The following is a 22,031-nucleotide window of genomic DNA, read 5'->3' on the forward strand; positions in this document are numbered from 1 at the left end:
AGAAACATCATATTTTAAATAATGCTCAGTATGGATTCAGAACAAAACATTCGACAGCTATGGCAGTTATGGAATTAATAGAGAAAATATCAACAACAATAGAAAATAAGGATTATTTTGTAAGTATTTTTATTGACTTGAAAAAAGCTTTTGATGTTATTGACCACTCAAGATTGCTTCACAAGTTACAACAATATGGAATAAGAGGTATTGCACATCAGTGGGTAAAAAGCTACTTAGAAAACAGAAAACAGTTTGTTCAGATAAATAATATCAAATCAGAATTGTGTAATATTGCTTATGGAGTACCACAAGGATCAGTACTTGGACCCAAACTGTTTATTTTGTATATCAATGATTTTGTGAATGTATCTAATGTGCTTGGTAGCATTTTATTTGCTGATGATACAACGCTGTTTTACTCTGGATCAGATATACAGGAAGTAGCACAAGTGATAAAAACAGAATTGGAAAAGGTTAAGCATTGGTTTGATATAAACAGACTGTCACTAAATATTAATAAGACAAATTTCATATTGTTTAATGACAGAGCAAAAAAAAATGTGTCATTACAAATAGATGGAATGGATATACAAAGGGTAAAAGAAATGACATTTTTAGGAGTCATAATTGATGAAGATCTTACATGGAAGTCACACATAAATTACATAAAAGGAAAAATAGCGAAAGCCATTGCTGTTTTGCATAAAGTAAAATATTCATTAAATAGTTATGGTTTATTAACATTGTACAATTCATTGATTTTCCCATATTTAACTTATTGTGTAGAAATCTGGGGATCAACATATACAACTTATATACAACCTTTGTTTATTCTGCAGAAAAGGGCTTTAAGGGTGATTAGCAACAGTGGTTTTAGAGATCCATCTAATCCACTGTTCATTAAGTACAGGGTACTTAAATTTCGTGATTTGGTCGATTTGAAAATATTACAAACAATGTACCAAGCAAATAAAAATACTTTACCAACAAACATTCAAAATATGTTTGAGAAAAGAGTAAGTAGTTATAAACTGAAAGGAATAGAAGTCTTTAGAAAACCAAGATACAGAACCAGAGTAAAAGAACGGAGTATTGCAGTAAATGGTGTAAAATTATGGAACAATCTCAACAAAGAAATTAAAGAATTAAGGTCGCTTAAATTATTTAAAAAACGTATTAAACTAGATGTATTAAGTAAGTATGAAACTATAAAATAAGTTAGTGGGCTGTAAGGAAGTTAAAAAAAATGTAATTTGTTAATAATGTATAAAATGTTTTAAGTTTAAAAATGTAACCTGTCAGAGATGTAATCTATTTAATAATGGTCATAATTATGAAATAAGTCAGTGGTATGTGACAAGTTAAAGAAATACAATCTGTTAAATAATGTTGAAAAATGGCGCTGGATATTGTAAAAAGGGGCAGAAAATATAAGACTTGTTCTTCTCTCTGCTCCTTTTCATTCTGGTAATGGAGATGCTTTATTTCTGCTTTTCTGTTTTTTTTTTTTCTTTCTTTTAAATGAATGAAATAAATGAAAAATGAATGAATGAAAATGAAATATTAGACAAGAAATACAAAAAGCTCTGACTGAATACTTTGCTATTAATGATGATGGTAGTGTTTCACCCTCAGTTGTATGGGACGCCAGTAAAGCCACAATTAGAGGGAAGATTATATCTATAGGATCTAGAATAAAGAAGCAAAGGCATGTAAAACAACAAGGATTGGAAGCAGAAATAAAAAAATTAACAGGGGAACACAAACAATATGGAAATAAAGACACCCTAAACAAAATAAAAAAGGTTAGACAACAATTAGATGAACTTTTGACATATAAGGCAGAGGGAGCTCTTAGATACACCAACAGAAAATACTATGAAATGGGTAATAAAGCCAGTAGGCTACTGGCCTTCCAACTTAGAAAAACCCAATCTAACCGCGCAGTCCCTAAGATAAGGAACCCAGAAACTAACCAGATAGAAACCGACCCAATTAAAATATCAGACTCCTTTGCAACATATTACAAACAATTATATAGGACAGATGAATCAGAATCTAGGAGACAGGAGAGCGTAGAATTCTTAAAGCCACTTAAATTGAATAAACTAACAAGTGAGGAAGCAGAACTATTAATAAAACCTGTTACAGAAAATGAAATTAAAGAATCTATTACTAAACTGAAAAATGATAAATCACCAGGAACAGATGGTTTCTCAGGTGAATATTATAAAATATTTATGAAGGAACTCACTCCTGTATTATGTAAAGTATACAATTAAGCACTGAAATCAGGAAATCCCCCAAATTCGTGGTCAGAAGCCATGATAACGGTTATACATAAGGAGGGAAAGGATCCTCTTCAGTGTGCTAGTTACCGCCCAATAAGCCTTTTGTGTGTGGATTATAAAATCCTGACCTCTATATTAGTTACCAGAATTCAAAAAATATTAAGAAATTAATACACCCAGAACAAACGGGGTTCATACCAGGACGTCATGGAACAAATAACATTAGAAGAGCCCTGAATTTGCAAACAATTGCAGCAAGGGAGAAACAATCGTCGATGCTTCTCGGTTTAGATGCGGAGAAAGCATTTGATCGAGTTGACTGGATATTTTTGAGACAGACATTGTTAGAAATGGGTTTTGGAAAGGAATTTGTGACATGGATTAGTCTTCTATATAAAGAACCTCGTTCCAAAGTAAGAGTCAATGGCCATTGCTCTAGCTCCTTCAGGATTGAGCGAGGTGTGAGACAGGGAGACATTTTATTTGCCTTAAGTATTGAACCTCTGGCAGAGGCAATACGCCAAAACACGCAGATCCAAGGGATAGCAGATGAAGGAGGGACAATCCACAAAATAGCCTTATTCGCGGATGATATTTTGCTCTTTATAAAAAACCCTGTCCTTTCCATTCCCACACTTATAAAATGCTTGCATAAATACGGGTCAGTATCGGGATACAAAATTAATGAGACTAAATCAGAAGCTATGATGATCTCGGGTACTTGGCCTACACAATTGAATGATAGTGTCTCCTTTCACTGGTCCAAACAAGGATTCCGATATCTAGGAGTTATTCTTACACCCAACTCCACTCAATTGTTTGAGGCCAATTATAACAAATTAATTAGACAATTAAAGAAAGATGTGACACGTTGGGAGGTGCTTCCCCTGTCTTTATTTGGTAGAGTAGAGGCAATAAAAATGAACCTACTGCCCAGACTTCTTTTTTTGTTCCAATCCCTCCCAATAAGAGTACCTGCTTCCACCTTAAAAATGTTAGATAAACTAATATCAACATTTATTTGGCAAAGGAAGAGGCCGAGGATAAAACTGAAATGCCTCCATCTGCCTAAGGATAGAGGAGGACTGAGTTTACCAAATTTTAAAAACTACTATTGGGCAGCACAAATAAATGCAATTGTGGCATGGCTTAGAAATGATCAGGAAACAATATAGACTCAGATAGAGCAAAATTCAACTGAGGGTGTTCCTTTATCAATACTACCCTTTATGGACACAAAGTCAGTCAAAAAGATTAAATTAAAGAATGAATGGATAAAATACACCTTAAAAATTTGGACAACAGTTAAAAAAGCGCTTGGGGGGCCTCAGTCAATCTCAAGGGCTATGCCTATAGTAGGAAATATTGATTTTCCCCCTTCGGTGTTTGACAATGGGTTTAGAAGATGGGCAGAAAAAAGGCCTCCATATAATTAACCAACTTTTTACAGAAACAGAACTCAAATCCTTCTCCCAACTTCGAGAACAATTTGACCTTCCGTCGAATGATTTCTACAGATATCTTCAGATTAGGCATTATATTACAAGCCACAAAGAAAAGGAAATGATTAGTGAAGCCCCAAATGAGATGGAGGAGTATTTTATCAGCATTGTGGAAAAACACTTTCCAACAAAAAGACACATATCTAATATATACAAAAGGTTGAAAACAGACACTCTACAAAACACAAACTATATCAAAGAAAAATGGGAGATGGAAATGAATATAATAATTGAAGATTCCACATGGAATGATATATGTATAGGTTGCCATAAGGGAATTAACAGCCAATTGTGGAAGGAATTCGACTGGAAAGCGAAAACTAGATATTTTTATACCCCTCTTATCACCTCTTCATTTGCAAAGAAACCTACCACAGCACTCTGTTGGAGGAACTGTGGAAATATAGGAGATACAACACATATTTTTTGGGATTGTCCGGTAATAAAGGAATATTGGGACAACATTAAAAAAGAGATAGACACTATTCTAGGAATAAATATTACCCCAGAACCTATGTTGTTCCTACTGGGAGTTATTCCTAGAGACCTATATAATACTAATCAGCGATACATATTGAGGATCCTCTTGCTGATAGCAAAGAAAATGATTACGGTAAATTGGAAAGAGGTAAAACCGCCAACTATAGAACAATGGAAACAGAAACTGAAAAATGTGTACATAATGGAGCGGCTGACTGCAAATCTCCAGCTATCTATGGACATCTTTGAACAAAAATGGACATGCATCTCGAGATACGTGGAGGTTTGACGAGAAATGTAACAAAATATTACCTCCCCATTAGATTGTGAAAAGTTTACCCTAGGCACCATGTATAGACTCTATTCACTATACCCCTAAATCATATATGTATGGAGTGTACCCTCTTATTTTAAGGGAAATGAGATGTCAAGAATTGTTCTGTTCAATGTTTTAAACGGCTAAATAAAAAGTTCAAAAAAAAAAAAAAACCTCTTCACAGATTCTCACCAAATTTGCACCACCGATGGATATTAGACCATGGAAGACTCCACAGAATTTTGGAGGTGATCCAGATCTGGATTGGCGGACACCAGAATTCTGTGATTGCTCTTGATTTCTTAATTTCTCTTATTTATGAATCAGTGTGGCTGTCGCACTCTTTCAAGATGCCAAAGTGCTGTAAGAATCTTCTAAAGATCTCAACTGCTCAGGGGCTCCATATTGAAATGGTCACAACATATTAGTATTTAGGAATCATACTTGATCCGAACTTGTATCAGTTGCACATTAAAAATCTCATCTCAAAGTTAAAACTTAAAATAGGCTTCTTCTTCAGATACAAATTCTTTGAAGGAAATGCTTGACTTCTGCAACTTTTCTTCCTTTGTTGGACTTTGGTGACCTGTTTCTTCTAAATGTATCTGATCCGTGCCTTAAAAAGACGTGGTATCCTGCGTACCGCTGTGTTTCATTCCTGGTCTTGGCTTGTCACTGTTCTTTGTGCACTGTCCCTTCCTCGCCTGCTCTCTTCACAGATCTACTCATTGAATGACTTGAGTTTATAAGTCTCCTCGGTTTGATGCCTTCATATCCATGTCCATTAGGGGTGTCACTGATCGCGAACCTGGGTTTGGACCGAGTCACAGTTTTTAGTCCACAAATTGGACTGTTTTTTTGATCAGCAAAATTTATTTATGTGTATATATATATATATATATATATATATATATATATGTATACACTCAACAAAAATATAAACGCAAAACTTTTGGTTTTGCCCCCATTTTGTATGAGATGAACTCAAAGATCTAAAACTTTTTCCACATACACAATATCACCATTTCCCTCAAATATTGTTCACAAACCAGTCTAAATCTGTGATAGTGAGCACAGTCTTTTTCAAGACTTTTTTACCTTTTTACTTTTTTTTTAAACTTTTTTACTGTGCTCCAACGCCTAAGGAAGACCTCTAACGGTCGAAACATCGCGACGGAGCACTTTTATCAGCTAACTTTCATCAGCGTTGGCAAGCTAACTAGCTTGCTAACGCTTTCGTTTTTATTTTTATTTTTATTTTTTTTTTTGGCACTGTTGTCGTGCGTTATCTGTGCTGCTCCACAGCGTGTTTAGTCGATTTTTATTTTATTTTAGCACCGTTGTCGTGCGTTCGCTGTTGTCGTGCGTTGCCTGTGCTGCTTCATGGCCTGTTTGGTGCCTTGATTGGGGCACTCCTTCTGCTGAATCACCTCTAAATTATTTACACATTATTCACTTTGTGTGTTTTTAGGAATCCGCTAGGTTGCGTAGCTACTAGCTCTTAGCCGATTTAGCATGGCGGCTTCTCCTGTCTCTCCCGTACTTTTCTGCTCTGGGTGTGAAATGTTTAGTTATTCCTCGGCCTCCTTTAGCAGTAACGGTACTTGTAATAAGTGCAGCTTATTCGTAGCTTTGGAGGCCAGGCTGGGCGAATTGGAGACTCGGCTCCGCACCGTGGAAAATTCTACAGCTAGCCAGGCCCCTGTAGTCGGTGCGGACCAAGGTAGCTTAGCCGCCGTTAGTTCCCCCCTGGCAGATCCCGAGCAGTCGGGAAAGCAGGCTGACTGGGTGACTGTGAGGAGGAAGCGTAGCCCTAAACAGAAGCCCCGTGTACACCGTCAACCCGTTCACATCTCTAACCGTTTTTCCCCACTTGACGATACACTCGCCGAGGATCAAACTCTGGTTATTGGCGACTCTGTTTTGAGAAATGTGAAGTTAGCGACACCAGCAACCATTGTCAATTGTCTTCCGGGGGCCAGAGCAGGCGACATTGAAGGAAATTTGAAATTGCTGGCTAAGGCTAAGCGTAAATTTGGTAAGATTGTAATTCACGTCGGCAGTAATGACACTCGGTTACGCCAATCGGAGGTCACTAAAATTAACATTAAATCGGTGTGTAACTTTGCAAAAACAATGTCGGACTCTGTTGTTTTCTCTGGGCCCCTCCCCAATCAGACCGGGAGTGACATGTTTAGCCGCATGTTCTCCTTGAATTGCTGGCTGTCTGAGTGGTGTCCAAAAAATGAGGTGGGCTTCATTGATAATTGGCAAAGCTTCTGGGGAAAACCTGGTCTTGTTAGGAGAGACGGCATCCATCCCACTTTAGATGGAGCAGCTCTCATTTCTAGAAATCTGGCCAATTTTCTTGGTTCCTCCAAACTGTGACTGTCCAGCGTTGGGACCAGGAGGCAGAGCTGTGGTCTTATACACCTCTCTGCAGCTTCTCTCCCCCTGCCATCCCCTCATTACCCCATCCCCGTAGAGACGGTGCCTGCTCCCAGACCACCAATAACCAGCAAAAATCTATTTAAGCATAAAAATTCAAAAAGAAAAAATAATATAGCACCTTCAATTGCACCACAGACTAAAACAGTTAAATGTGGTCTATTAAACATTAGGTCTCTCTCTTCTAAGTCCCTGTTGGTAAATGATATAATAATTGATCAACGTATTGATTTATTCTGCCTAACAGAAACCTGGTTACAGCAGGATGAATATGTTAGTTTAAATGAGTCAACACCCCCGAGTCACACTAACTGTCAGAATGCTCGTAGCACGGGCCGTGGCGGAGGATTAGCAGCAATCTTCCATTCCAGCTTATTAATTAATCAAAAACCTAGACAGAGCTTTAATTCATTTGAAAGCTTGTCTCTTAGTCTTGTCCATCCAAATTGGAAGTCCCAAAAAACAGTTTTATTTGTTATTATCTATCGTCCACCTGGTCGTTACTGTGAGTTTCTCTGTGAATTTTCAGACCTTTTGTCTGACTTAGTGCTTAGCTCAGATAAGATAATTATAGTGGGCGATTTTAACATCCACACAGATGCTGAGAATGACAGCCTCAACACTGCATTTAATCTATTATTAGACTCTATCGGCTTTGCTCAAAAAGTAAATGAGTCCACCCACCACTTTAATCATATCTTAGATCTTGTTCTGACTTATGGTATGGAAATAGAAGACTTAACAGTATTCCCTGAAAACTCCCTTCTGTCTGATCATTTTTTAGTAACATTTACATTTACCCTGATGGACTACCCTGCAGTGGGGAATAAGTTTCATTACACTAGAAGTCTTTCAGAAAGCGCTGTAACTAGGTTTAAGGATATGATTCCTTCTTTATGTTCTCTAATGTCATATACCAACACAGAGCAGAGTAGCTACCTAAACTCTGTAAGGGAGTTAGAGTATCTCGTCAATAGTTTTACATCCTCTTTGAAGACAACTTTGGATGCTGTAGCTCCTCTGAAAAAGAGAGCTTTAAATCAGAAGTGTCTGACTCCGTGGTATAACTCACAAACTCGTAGCTTAAAGCAGATAACCCGTAAGTTGGAGAGGAAATGGCGTCTCACTAATTTAGAAGATCTTCACTTAGCCTGGAAAAAGAGTTTGTTGCTCTATAAAAAAGCCCTCCGTAAAGCTAGGACATCTTTCTACTCATCACTAATTGAAGAAAATAAGAATAACCTCAGGTTTCTTTTCAGCACTGTAGCCAGGCTGACAAAGAGTCAGAGCTCTATTGAGCTGAGTATTCCATTAACTTTAACTAGTAATGACTTCATGACTTTCTTTGCTAACAAAATTTTGACTATTAGAGAAAAAATTACTCATAACCATCCCAAAGATGTATCGTTATCTTTGGCTGCTTTCAGTGATGCCGGTATTTGGTTAGACTCTTTCTCTCCGATTGTTCTATCTGAGTTATTTTCATTAGTTACTTCATCCAAAACATCAACATGTTTATTAGACCCCATTCCTGCCAGGCTGCTCAAGGAAGTCCTACCATTATTTAATGCTTCAATTTTAAATATGATCAACTTATCTTTGTTAGTTGGTTATGTACCACAGGCCTTTAAGGTGGCAGTAATTAAACCATTACTTAAAAAGCCATCACTTGACCCAGCTATCTTAGCTAATTATAGGCCAATCTCCAACCTTCCTTTTCTCTCAAAGATTCTTGAGAGGGGAGCACCTTGGGGCAACTGTTTGTTGTGATTTGGCGCTATATAAGAAAAAAGTTGATTGATTGTTTGATTGTAAAACAGCTAACTGATCACCTGCAGAGGAATGGTCTATTTGAAGAGTTTCAGTCAGGTTTTAGAATTCATCATAGTACAGAAACAGCATTAGTGAAGGTTACAAATGATCTTCTTATGGCTTCGGACAGTGGACTTATCTCTGTGCTTGTTCTGTTGGACCTCAGTGCTGCTTTTGATACTGTTGACCATAAAATTTTATTACGGAGATTAGAGCATGTCATAGGTATTAAAGGCACTGCGCTGCGGTGGTTTGAATCATATTTGTCTAATAGATTACAGTTTGTTCATGTAAATGGGGAATCTTCTTCACAGACTAAAGTTAATTATGGAGTTCCACAAGGTTCTGTGCTAGGACCAATTTTATTCACTTTATACATGCTTCCCTTAGGCAGTATTATTAGACGGTATTGCTTAAATTTTCATTGTTACGCAGATGATACCCAGCTTTATCTATCCATGAAGCCGGAGGATACACACCAATTAGCTAAACTGCAGGATTGTCTTACAGACATAAAGACATGGATGACCTCTAATTTCCTGCTTTTAAACTCAGATAAAACTGAAGTTATTGTACTTGGCCCCACAAATCTTAGAAGCATGGTGTCTAACCAGATCGTTACTCTAGATGGCATTTCCCTGATCTCTAGTAATACTGTGAGAAATCTTGGAGTCATTTTTGATCAGGATATGTCATTCAAAGCGCATATTAAACAAATATGTAGGACTGCCTTTTTGCATTTACGCAATATCTCTAAAATCAGAAAGGTCTTGTCTCAGAGTGATGCTGAAAAACTAATTCATGCATTTATTTCCTCTAGGCTGGACTATTGTAATTCATTATTATCAGGTTGTCCTAAAAGTTCCCTAAAAAGCCTTCAGTTGGTTCAGAATGCTGCAGCTAGAGTACTGACGGGGACTAGCAGGAGAGAGCATATCTCACCCGTGTTGGCCTCTCTTCATTGGCTTCCTGTTAATTCTAGAATAGAATTTAAAATTCTTCTTCTTACTTATAAGGTTTTGAATAATCAGGTCCCATCTTATCTTAGGGACCTCGTAGTACCATATTACCCCATTAGAGCGCTTCGCTCTCAGACTGCGGGCTTACTTGTAGTTCCTAGGGTTTGTAAGAGTAGAATGGGAGGCAGAGCCTTCAGCTTTCAGGCTCCTCTCCTGTGGAACCAGCTCCCAATTCAGATCAGGGAGATAGATACCCTCTCTACTTTTAAGATTAGGCTTAAAACTTTCCTTTTCGCTAAGGCTTATAGTTAGGGCTGGATCGGGTGACCCTGGACCATCCCTTGGTTATGCTGCTTTAGACGTAGATTGTGGGGGGGTTCCCATGATGCACTGTTTCTTTCTCTTTTTGCTCCGTATGCATCACTCTGCATTTAATCATTAGTGATCGATCTCTGCCCCCCTCCACAGCATGTCTTTTTCCTGTTTTTTTCCCTCAGCCCCAACCAGTCTCAGCAGAAGACTGCCCCTCCCTGAGCCTGGTTCTGCTGGAGGTTTCTTCCTGTTAAAAGGGAGTTTTTCCTTCCCACTGTGGCCAAGTGCTTGCTCATAGGGGGTCGTTTTGACCGTTGGGGTTTTTCATAATTATTGTATGGCCTTGCCTTACAATATGGAGCGCCTTGGGGCAACTGTTTGTTGTGATTTGGCGCTATATAAAAAAAAAGTTGATTGATTGATTGATTGATCTCCTTTGCTGAGATAATCCATCCCACCTCACAGGTGTGCCATATCAAGATGCTGATTAGACACCATGATTAGTGCACAGGTGTGCCTTAGACTGCCCACAATAAAAGGCCACTCTGAAAGGTGCAGTTTTGTTTTATTGGGGGGGGGGGGATACCAGTCAGTATCTGGTGTGACCACCATTTGCCTCATGCAGTGCAACACATCTCCTTCGCATAGAGTTGATCAGGTTGTCAGTTGTGGCCTGTGGAATGTTGGTCCACTCCTCTTCAGTGGCTGTGCGAAGTTGCTGGATATTGGCAGGAACTGGTACACGCTGTCGTACACGCCGGGCCAGAGCATCCCAAACATGCTCAATGGGTGACATGTCCGGTGAGTATGCCGGCCATGCAAGAACTGGGACATTTTCAGCTTCCAAGAATTGTGTACAGATCCTTGCAACATGGGGCCGTGCATTATCCTGCTGCAACATGAGGTGATGTTCTTGGATGTATGGCACAACAATGGGCCTCAGGATCTCATCACGGTATCTCTGTGCATTCAAACTGCCATCAATAAAATGCACCTGTGTTCTTCGTCCATAACAGACGCCTGCCCATACCATAACCCCACCGCCACCATGGGCCACTCGATCCACAACATTGACATCAGAAAACCGCTCACCCACACGACGCCACACACGCTGTCTGCCATCTGCCCTGAACAGTGTGAACCGGGATTCATCCGTGAAGAGAACACCTCTCCAACGTGCCAAACGCTAGCGAATGTGAGCATTTGCCCACTCAAGTCGGTTACCATGACGAACTGGAGTCAGGTCAAGACCCCGATGAGGACAACAAGCATGCAGATGAGCTTCCCTGAGACGGTTTCTGACAGTTTGTGCAGAAATTCTTTGGTTATGCAAACCGATTGTTTCAGCAGCTGTCCGAGTGGCTGGTCTCAGACGATCTTGGAGGTGAACATGCTGGATGTGGAGGTCCTGGGCTGGTGTGGTTACACATGGTCTGCGGTTGTGAGGCTGGTTGGATGTACTGCCAAATTCTCTGAAACGCCTTTGGAGACGGCTTATGGTAGAGAAATGAACATTCAATACACGAGCAACAGCTCTGGTTGACATTCCTGCTGTCAGCATGCCAATTGCACGCTCCCTCAAATCTTGCGACATCTGTGGCATTGTGCTGTGTGATTAAAACTGCACCTTTCAGAGTGGCCTTTTATTGTGGACAGTCTAAGGCACACCTGTGCACTAATCATGGTGTCTAATCAGCATCTTGATATGCCACACCTGTGAGGTGGGATGGATTATCTCAGCAAAGGAGAAGTGCTCACTATCACAGATTTAGACTGGTTTGTGAACAATATTTGAGGGAAATGGTGATATTGTGTATGTGGAAAAGTTTTAGATCTTTGAGTTAATCTCATACAAAATGGGAGCAAAACCAAAAGTGTTGCGTTTATATTTTTGTTGAGTGTGTGTGTGTGTGTGTGTGTGTGTATATATATATATATATATATATATATATATACTAGCGTGTTGTCCGTGGGGATCCATGGGCTCTAGATTGGGTCGTGTTTATAAAATATGTAGCTGACATTTTTTTAAGGGTGGTGATAAATTAAGAATATGTATAATAAATTAGTATGAATGGTGTGTGAGTCCAGAATGTTTTTAAAACCTTAGAACTCAACAGCTTTTAGAAGAAGAATGCAACCCTTTTATTTTCTGTTAATTACATAATTTTCTAATGTTAATTTACTGTCTTAATATATTTAGAACTTGTTTAGGTTCTTTATTATCGTTTTGTTGTTACTTCTATTTTGTCATTTAATTTTTAAATGGACCACAATGGACATAAGTGTTTTCACTTTCTTGTGTCATCCATGTATTTTTAAAGGACATGTCTCATGTTTTTTAACGTCCCAGTTAGTAAGACAACATAAAAGCACTCATGATTGTAAGTGTCTCTGTACACGTGCTTATAATTAGTGATCGCTCTCACTCTGATCGTTAGCAGGTGCATTTCTGGAAAACGTTTCACTCGGCAATCCTGCATTTTTCAGTGTGTGACGTCCTTATTAGCAAAACAAAAACATCTCAGTGACAGACAGAGGGAAACGAACCTGCTCCGTCCAAAAACGAAGCTTCTGAGCTGCTGTTCGAAAGTGATGGCTCGGATTTCCAGAGAGGAGACGACACGCTTCACCCTGAAACTCTTAACTTTTTCGGAGTGTCAGATTTTGGAGCCTAAAGTGTGGTGACATGCTGTTTGTGTGGTTGCTGGTTTACTGAAGCTGTGGACATCTGACTCTGTTTTGAACAGACTGTCTGGACACAGAGATGGATTTGTTACATTGGAAGAAATCAGAATACATTATTTCCAGGAGTTCATGGACGTTATTTTACGTGCCACAATCAAGAGAGAGGCAGAGCTGCCGCTGTGGCGATCTCACACGCTTCTTTGATCACGTGGTTTAAATTTTGTGACGGCGCCTGCCGTCTTAATGTATTTGTGTATTGTTTAATGTCCCTGTTGTGTGTCTTGGGGTCTTGGCCACCTGGGAGGCGCTGATTAGACTTCCTGTTAGGGGAGCTATAAAAGGAGGGAGTTTCTGCCTTCTCTTTCTCTCTCCGTCTGGCTCCTCCTCTCTCTCTCGCCTAGATTTCTGCTTCTGTTTATTAAAGAACAAAAAAACAAGGAACCTTTGCATGCGATTTTAAATGAAAACAAGGCATTCACTGTTTAACTAATATAAAATAGAATGCTTAACATTTAACTGTTACACTAAAAATTGTAACATGAGCGTTACTCATGAACAAAAATATCCTTTGTCAACATGGTAAAAAGCATCCTGATAGATTTACTAACAGCTTGAGGCCGGTTTGATTAAATGTCAATGTGAGACGCTGGTGTGTCTCTTGGTCCTGTTACTGACACATCAGGCTGATGTTGCTTCACACGTGTTGCCATGTTCATATGATACACTGTACCACTTCTGTCCATCCAGCACACATGATGTAAATGATGAGGGAGGCTTTTTCCAGTTCTTTCTCTCTTAGCCATGAGGTTACCACGTCAGCTAGTTGCTCTGACGTGCACAGAGCTCGCTCTCTCTCTCTCTCTCTCTCTCTCTCTCTCTCTCTCTCTCTCTCTCTCTCTCTCTCTCTCTCTCTCTCTCTCTCTCTCTCTCTCTCTCTCACACACACACAAGCGCTCCAGAGTGTCAGCCACCAAGAAATGCATTTTGTGTCACTCAGGACAAGAGACACTCACTGATCTGTCTGATCTCAGCCAGGTCACTGCACAATGTGCACATTGTGTCCTAATCATACTGATAGTTTTAGTGACACATGTTGATCTTCACAGCTTATCTCCAGCAGAATGCAAGGCAGCAAACACTCACTCCTCTTCAAGCACTTAGTCCATTTAAGGGTGACGAGGGCCTGGAGCCTGTCCCAGCTGTCATAGGGCATGAGGCAGGTTCACCCTGGACAGGACGCCAGTCTGTCATCAGTCTGTCTGCCCTAATATCAGCATCACATGTGATGGTGTAACGGTTGTTCTGTTGAAATGTGCTTGGTGAGGACCTTGAAGTTGCTTTTAATCTCACTCACTTGCAGGAAAAAGTGATATAAAGAATTCACTATAGTAACAAAAGAAAATGAAGTGAACAGTCAGTGAAGGCGAGTCGCTGAGAACAGCTGATCTCCAATCAGTGTTTTGTACCTGAATTGTTCTTTTGTTTGCAGCAGAATTTGGTGGCCTGGATGTTCCAAACACTTCTGCTGCTTTTGTGCTGTGAGGTCGAACCACATCACATCATAACAATAATGTTTATTTGTATCGTGCTTCACAACATTGACTCAAATGAAAACTTCATTTATTAAGCGAAAAATAAAACTTCCATTCAGTAGGGCAGCACTGTCTCGTTTGAACCCCTACGTGATATCGCAGGATTCGACCACATCTGGGGACAGCTGGCACAAACACCGCAGAGAATCCTGGTTTGAGCACAAACCATTCAGCCCAGTTCAGTAAACTCAAAAGCATACTCGCTGTCATCTAGCAGACGTGCCGGTTTAAAATGGTTTCCGCTGAAACCCCATCCCCCGAATGGTTTGTGCTGACACTCTCACACTCCACCCGGGGATTAGTGTCTTCCTACAAACAGCATCAATTCTAACAGGAAAATGGTGGACTGTTTTGTTTTCGGCTGCAATTATTGAAGCCATTTTTTGGTTCCCAGTGGAGATGAGAAGACGAGGTGAGTGGGGAAACGTCGTGTCGGTAAGTGTTAGCCTACACAGCTAACCAGAGTAGCTGCATTCTCTCGCCTGCAAAACTGCCTAGACACGTTTGAGCTCTGGGTCATAAACAAACAGCAACACATGTCCACTTTCCACTGCATCATCACTTTTTCTTTGCATTTTCACTTTGTTTGCGTGTAATTTGTCCAAAAACTCAGAGAAAATGCTGTGTTTCTGTCTCTGGAATTAGAAGAGTTACATCTTGTGCATCATATTTTACCCCTTTAGTGCCCGCTCTCAAACGAGACTGCGCTGCCCAATTCCTTCCACAAGGTGGCAGCCAAAGCTCCCTGTCCTAGCTAATGACCCCGTCCACTCTAATCTTTGGTCTCTGTGGGTTTGACTTGTTCTGGTATCATGAGGGTGACATCACTCTTCTGACTCCACAGCTGTATGTTTAAACTGTGTTCTGCCCCGTCCCTCCTGTAGGTGGCAGAGACGTGTCAGTTGGCTGTTGGAAGGCTGGAGTGGCTGGAGACCCAAGAAGAGAAACCCTTGGAGGATGGAAGCACAGACCAGAATCCTTACTGCTCGGTGGATCCGGCCCCCCCGGCAGTAAGGAAGAGTGTGCCAGAGCTACGCTCATGTCTTTTAAATGAGAGCCTGCCACTATTTGACCGCTACCGGGCCATGTTTGCACTGCGTAACCTGGGCGGTGAGGATGCGGTGCTGGCACTGGGAGAAGGTAGGAACCACAACTCATTAGGTAGCTTGAACTCACAGTCCATTTCTGTACAGACAAAACCGTCCGTTCTCAAAAACAGTCCATGTGGGAAGTCCAGACAGACACAGATGAGGGGTCAGTGCCCAAGAAGGCCTGCTAGGGGGCACCAGCTAGGCCTAGGCCATTTAATGATCTGAACCTGGATCACAAATAAATTGATAAGCATCAGTCTTTCTGGAGGTAATGGCCCTGTGTCATTAGGTTTTTTTTTCTCTCTCTCTCTCTCTCTCCTGCTGAGGGTCTTTCTCTCAGAAGCCTTCATCTTTTCTGTGCGGCTGTTCTCAGGAAGACATCTTCACTGCTGTGCAGGTGGAAGGAAGAAAACCATTCACACCTTTTAGCAGAGAGACCAGTTAGCTGAGTTGTGAGTAGCACAGAGCTAAATGGTAAATGAACTGCTTTTCCATCTGCATCAGAGGCTCAAAGGGCTTTACAATAATGTCTCACGTTTACCCCGATGTCAAGCTGCTGCCATGCAATGCGCTCACTACACACCGGGAGCAACTAGGGGATTAAGGACCTTGCCCAAGGGCCCTTACTGATTTTTTTTTTTTTTTTTTTTTTTTTTTTAGTCAGTCAGTCAGGCTGGGATTTGAACAGAGGATCCTCTGGTCTCAAGCCCAACACTTAACCACTAGACCATCACCTCCCCTAAGAGCTCCTTGTTAGCTTAATTCTGTATGCCAGAGTAATGGTGGACTCCTCTCAGGAAGCCGCATTAACGCCTCTCAGGATGCTGAGTTAGCGCCCCTCAGGACGCCGCGTTAGCTCCCCTCAGTGGAGTGTTTGCACAGCATTGCCAAAGTAAGTCCCTTCGGCTGCTCCCTTGTTTACACTCAGGGTCGCCATAGCAAATCCAAGGTGGATCTGCATGTTGAATTGGCACAGATTTTATGCCAGATGCCCTTCCTGACGCAACTCCACATTACATGGAGAAAGCATTGCCAGATTGTCCAATTTTTTATTTTATTTTGCAAGTAAAAATAGTTTTGACCTGGTTTGGATCTGTTTTAACTTGAATTTGAAACAAAGCACAGGAGTAACATGACCTCATCAGTAGGTGACATGACATCACACAGTAGTTTTCTAGCAGATGTGATTAACAGAGCGCTCGGCTTCTTTTTGTAACCCATCCCTGTGACGCAGTGATTTCACTTTCTTCTGTGGTGAAATTCTTCTGTTTTGCTTCTCGTGGGAACGTGCCTGTCTGTTCACAGCCGTGCACAGCGGGGAGGAGACACCGGGCTGCTGTGTTCGGGTCTTGAATCCGGCTCTGGTTTGAAGGTCTGAACATTTCTGCGGTCATATTGGCGAATGAGGTCCAGTGGCTTAGCGGCTCCTTTTCCCGTCCTCATCCGTCAGCCCTGTGTCTCTCTAACCAATAAGCACGCAGATACTCGGGTCACCTGAATGATTCCACCCAGTCAGGAGGGAGCCATTCAACGAGTGTGTGAAGTTCCACACCACCAAGTCAGTGTCTGCAGGCAAAACTCACAGTGAAACAGGAATCTATGATGTGACCCAACACTTAACAAATGAAGGATTTTAATGCTGTTCTGTGGGACGGAAGCTCTTTTCTGACCGCTCACCAGGTTTCAAGTTGTTGCGACATAGCACAAGGAAGCACTGACAGGAGAGTGAACCGCTAACGCGCCTCAAGTTTTGGACGAACACAAGTTCATGCGACCTGCTGTATGAATTCTGAATGTTTGTGCACCCACTTGTCTGAGCCTCCGGAGCCTTACGTCCCTTCTCCTGCTGTGCCATCCCAGTGCGCACACGTCCTGTATGGTGGTATTTGGTGTCTTCTCGTGTTGGTTTTTTTTTTCCCCCTCTCTGGCTGATTATGTCCTCACTTGCTCTCTGTCCATCCGTCCCGAAAAGGATGTAAGTGTTCTGAAATCAACTCCTCTCACATTTTTAGGAAGAATTTCATGAAACTTGGTAAAAGTCCTTGTTGTAGTTTGATATTGTAGAAGAGTGGCACATTTTGACAGTTATGACCCTCGATTAACAAATCTAGGCTCCATTAGTTTCATGAGTTGGTGCCTGCATTCTGAAATCAACTCCTCACATATTTTGAAATGTTATCAGACTGTAGCAGCACTTGTACCAAAGCAGTATTTGCCAGTGGGGGATCTTGTGCTCGTGTTTTTATAGTTCCGATGGCGCTTCTTAATTATTCAGATTATGGTTATTGTGATGATGACTGATTGTGTTTGTGACCCCTCAGGCCTGCAGTGCTCCAGCGCTCTGTTTCGGCATGAGATCGGCTACGTTTTGGGTCAGATGCAGCACCCTGCGGCGGTCCCAGCATTGTGTGCGACTTTGGAGCATCCTGGGGAAAACCCCATGGTCCGGCACGAGGCAGCCGAGGCGCTCGGATCCATCGGCAAACAGGAGTGTCTGGCAGTGCTGCAGCAGTACCTCGGAGACGGAGAGCGTGTCGTCAAAGAGAGCTGTGAAGTGGCTCTGGACATGCTGGAGTATGAAAATAATGACCAGTTTCAGTACGCGGATGGACTCGTCAGGTTGCAGGTTTGAAGGACATCACGGCTCAGAGAGTACAGGGATCAAGAAGACGTCCTGTGAAGGTCCTCTGGCTTCACGTGGGACATTGAGACCATGTTGCCGAATAACAGTCAAGACATAAAATATGTAGTTAAAAAAAATCTGAGGCCCAAACTGGACTTTGGAGGTCCGACAGACTCTGAACTCGGGGACATTGGAGCTTCTTGTGTTTGTGGAAAACTGAAGTGTCAATCTAAATGTTTGCTTAAAGCACTTTTTGAAACCGTGTCCAGCACTGAGGTTCTTCACTCATTCATTTCAGACTATTTATTCCTTCATTTTCTACACCCACTAACTCCACTCAGGGGTCATGGGGGGCTGGAGACCGCAGTCACAGGGCGAGAGGCGTGCTTCGCCCCGGACGGGACGCCGGCCTGTCACAGGGTCACATTTCAAACCAGACCCTGTTTGTCATGAACAAACTAAGGTTCACTTCATGTTGTGGGTGAGCCACATTATCAGTGCTACTTACGACACGCACCCCCTGGTGGCACGTTTCTGTGTAAGCTGCAGCTGGTGCAGTTTGAAACCAGGCGCAGTGGAAGGTGGCGTTTAAAGCTTTAGAGAGAAAGAACCACAATCAGCAGCATAACAGAACGCCACTCGCTCCTGTTAGCGCAGCAGATAACTGAAACAATCCTTCAAACAGTGAAACAAGCACCAAACTCAGCACGAATACTCTTCAGACACCAACGCCTTACAAAAAACTGCCTGGCCACTTAAATTTTCGACAAGCAGCCAGCTAGAGGTCAAGAGGGGTCAGAACTTAAAAAAACTACAGTTGTAAAAAGTGATGCAAATTATTGGTTGAGCTAATAGAATTAATAAATGGAATAGTTTTGACTGTGTTGAATGTTTCGTCTCCAAAGTAAAGGTCAAAGAAGATCAATGTCCATTGGATTCTATGACATGTGACATATGTTACCCTGTAACATAACTAAGCATGACGCATGGTGCAAACTATTCCTTTTTAAAACCCTATTAACTCAACCAATAATTTGCATCACTTTTTACTGAAATTAAAGCAACTTTTACCTTTGACCCCTGTACAAACTGAAACTGACCTTTGTCACCATTTTTCTTGTTTTTACTCTATAACTCCAGAACATTCAGTCATAGATAGTCCAAACTATACCTTTTTGGAATTGTTATGATTAGACAAATAATGTGTGGTTTTCAAATAGGAGGATTTTTAAATTTTGACCCCTGTGCAGTGCCGGCCCTAACCAATTTGTCGCCCGAGGCAATATTGTTAATGGTACCCCCCAAAAATAATTCATCATGTTATTGAGGGGAGCTGCATTTAAAAAAACTAAGACCAAAGCTTTTGCAATTTCCACACTCTCACAAGGAGGCACTGTTACCTTTTCACACAACATGACAGAAACAATAGCAGAAGTCATAAAACACACCACGTTACACTTAGGGTACCGAACTCCCATAATGCATTGCAGCACAACAATTTACAGTCTTAACCGATCAGTCTAGCGATCGCTTCATTATTTTTACTTTACCTTTGTCTTGGACCTGTTTTTCCATCCTCTTCTTTTTCCCTCCCCTGGACACCAGACAGTTTTGGCCATTTGACATTGTTGTTATGTTACAGTGATATAATGACCTGGAAAACAATACATTATGGGAGTTGGGGTTAAAAGTGTTGTTAGTGTTGTTGCTGATTTGTTGCATTTTGTAGTAAAATCGGTTTAGTCAGTTTGAGTGTCATGTTAAAACTTCCCCCTCTGTGTTGTGTGCAAAGATAATAGCACCTCCTTGTAGCAGAGTGCAGAAAAGACAAAAGTGCCAAGTTGTTCTTTGTTCTTCCATGCAGCTATTATCATTATTTAATAGGTTCTGCTTTGTAGTTAAATCAATATGGGTTTATGTTGTATTTTATACTAACGCGGAAATTGTATTGACTACTTTTAATGTAACAGTAAAAGTTGACTTTATTTTTTATTTTTTCCTTATTTGTGGCACCCCCTCCTGAATGGACTGCGCCCTTAGCAATTGTCTGGACTGCCTGTGGGCTGGCCCGGCCATTAGTAAAGGTTTATTCTGGTTCTTGTGAACTTGTTAAAGTCCTGTCTGTGACTGTGACGTCTAAATTCCATTTTGGGCACAGCTAACCAAAAAGCTAGCTTCAATAACCGTTAATCTGCTAACTGAAAAGTTAACTTATAAAGCTAAACCGATAAATTCCTAAAAGTTTTGTGGAAGTTACAGATAAAAGCTAAACAAATAACTTTCAGTAATGATTTCAGTACACGGCAGCTACTGACACAACGAGTCAGCGCTTCTCACTCGGATCGGCCTTCTCAGCAAAAGAGACCTGGTGACCAGATAGAAAGGAGAGAGGAAAAAAAGGGATAATTTCTCTTCACACCATACACACCTACCGGTCATTTCACTGGAGTCTTGCACAGGAAGACAGTTTTGACTTATGGTTATAAATTTTAAACAAACTAATTCCGGACAAGTTGCTGAAATTAACATCACGTCTGTCGTTTTACAAAGTGAAAATATCAGCTATACAGGTGCTGGTCATATATCATGAAAGTTTATTTCAGTAATTCCATTCAAAAAGTGAAACTTGTATATTGTATTCATTCATTACACAGACTGATATATTTCAAATGTTTTTCTTTTAATTTTGATGATTATAACTGACAACTAATGAAAACTCCAAATTCAGTGTCAGAAAATTTGAATATTGTGAAAAGGTTGAATACTGAAGACACCTGGTGTCACACTAATCAGCTAATTAACTCAAAACACCTGCAAAGGTCTCTCAATCTAGTTCTATAGGCTACTTAATCATGGCGAAGACTGCTGACTTGATGTCTTGCCAGGGATAAAGACAAAAAGGACTGCACTGCTGCTGAGTGGTCCAAAGTTATGTTCTCTGATGAAAGTATATTTTGCGTTTCCTTTGGAAATCAAGGTCCCAGAGTCTGGAGGAAGACAGGAGAGGCACAGAATCCATGTTGCTTGAGGTCCAGTGTAAAGTTTCCGCAGTCAGTGATGGTTTTGGGTGCCATGTCATCTGGTGTTGGTCCACTGTGTTTTGTGAGGTCCAAGGTCAACGCAGCCGTCTACCAGGAGGTTGTAGAGCACTTCATACTTCCTGCTGGTGACCAACTTTATGGAGATGCAGATTTCATTTTCCAACAGTACTTGGCACCTGCACACAGTGCCAAAGCTACCATTACTTGGTTTAAGGACCATGGTATCCCTGTTCTTAATTGGCCAGCAAACTTGCCTTTTTTTTTTTTTTTTTTTGTATTGGTCTTAAGTAATATTCTAATTTTCTGAGGTACTGAATTTGGGATTTTCATTACTTGTCAGTTACAATCATAAAAATTAAAAGAAATATATCAGTCTGTGTTGAATGGAATCACTGAAATAAATAAACTTTTCATGATGTTCTAATTATATGACCAGCACCTGTATGTTTTAAAGTAATGTACTAATTTTTGAAGGTTTTCGTGATTAGACACACATGCCGCATTGCATTATGGGTACATTAGTTTCCTGACGTCAGTGGTTGGTTGGTTGGTATAACACACAATTACCAGTAGATGGCAGTGTGAGCAGCCACACATTCGCTAAAACCAGGGACATCAATGACTCTGGTCAGGAAAATCTCCCTCAGGGTTTTTGGGCTACAGGAAGAACGCTCAAGCAGACCAGACTCAGCAGGGGACCATCTGCTGTGGACCAAGAGGAATGTTTGACTTCAACGACCGCGCACAATCTGATGTGGAATTTCTGTGATGATGTCAGCATAAAATGAGACAGGCGATGAAGAAGCACTCAGGAGTCAGACATAATGCAGAGATTTATTTTTGGTTGAAGCATAAACCGATGCACCTGGAGAA

The 22,031-nt window shown here is 41.0% G+C and overlaps 1 protein-coding gene across 1 annotated transcript in view; it reads left to right on the forward strand.

Annotated features, from left to right (window-relative positions):
- The window catches only part of dohh (deoxyhypusine hydroxylase/monooxygenase), a 40,041-nt gene extending 21,596 nt beyond the window's left edge, over positions 1–18,445 (forward strand). Inside the window, exons 5-6 of the mRNA XM_034180186.1 lie at positions 15,288–15,543; positions 17,816–18,445. Coding sequence (XP_034036077.1) covers positions 15,288–15,543; positions 17,816–18,126 — 567 coding nt within the window. The 3' untranslated portion in view covers positions 18,127–18,445. The remainder of the gene's footprint in view (positions 1–15,287; positions 15,544–17,815) is intronic.
- The last annotated feature ends 3,586 nt before the right edge of the window (positions 18,446–22,031 follow it).

The sequence above is a fragment of the Thalassophryne amazonica genome, chromosome 10, assembly GCF_902500255.1.
Source record: "Thalassophryne amazonica chromosome 10, fThaAma1.1, whole genome shotgun sequence".
NCBI classification, from domain to species: Eukaryota; Metazoa; Chordata; class Actinopteri; order Batrachoidiformes; family Batrachoididae; genus Thalassophryne; species Thalassophryne amazonica.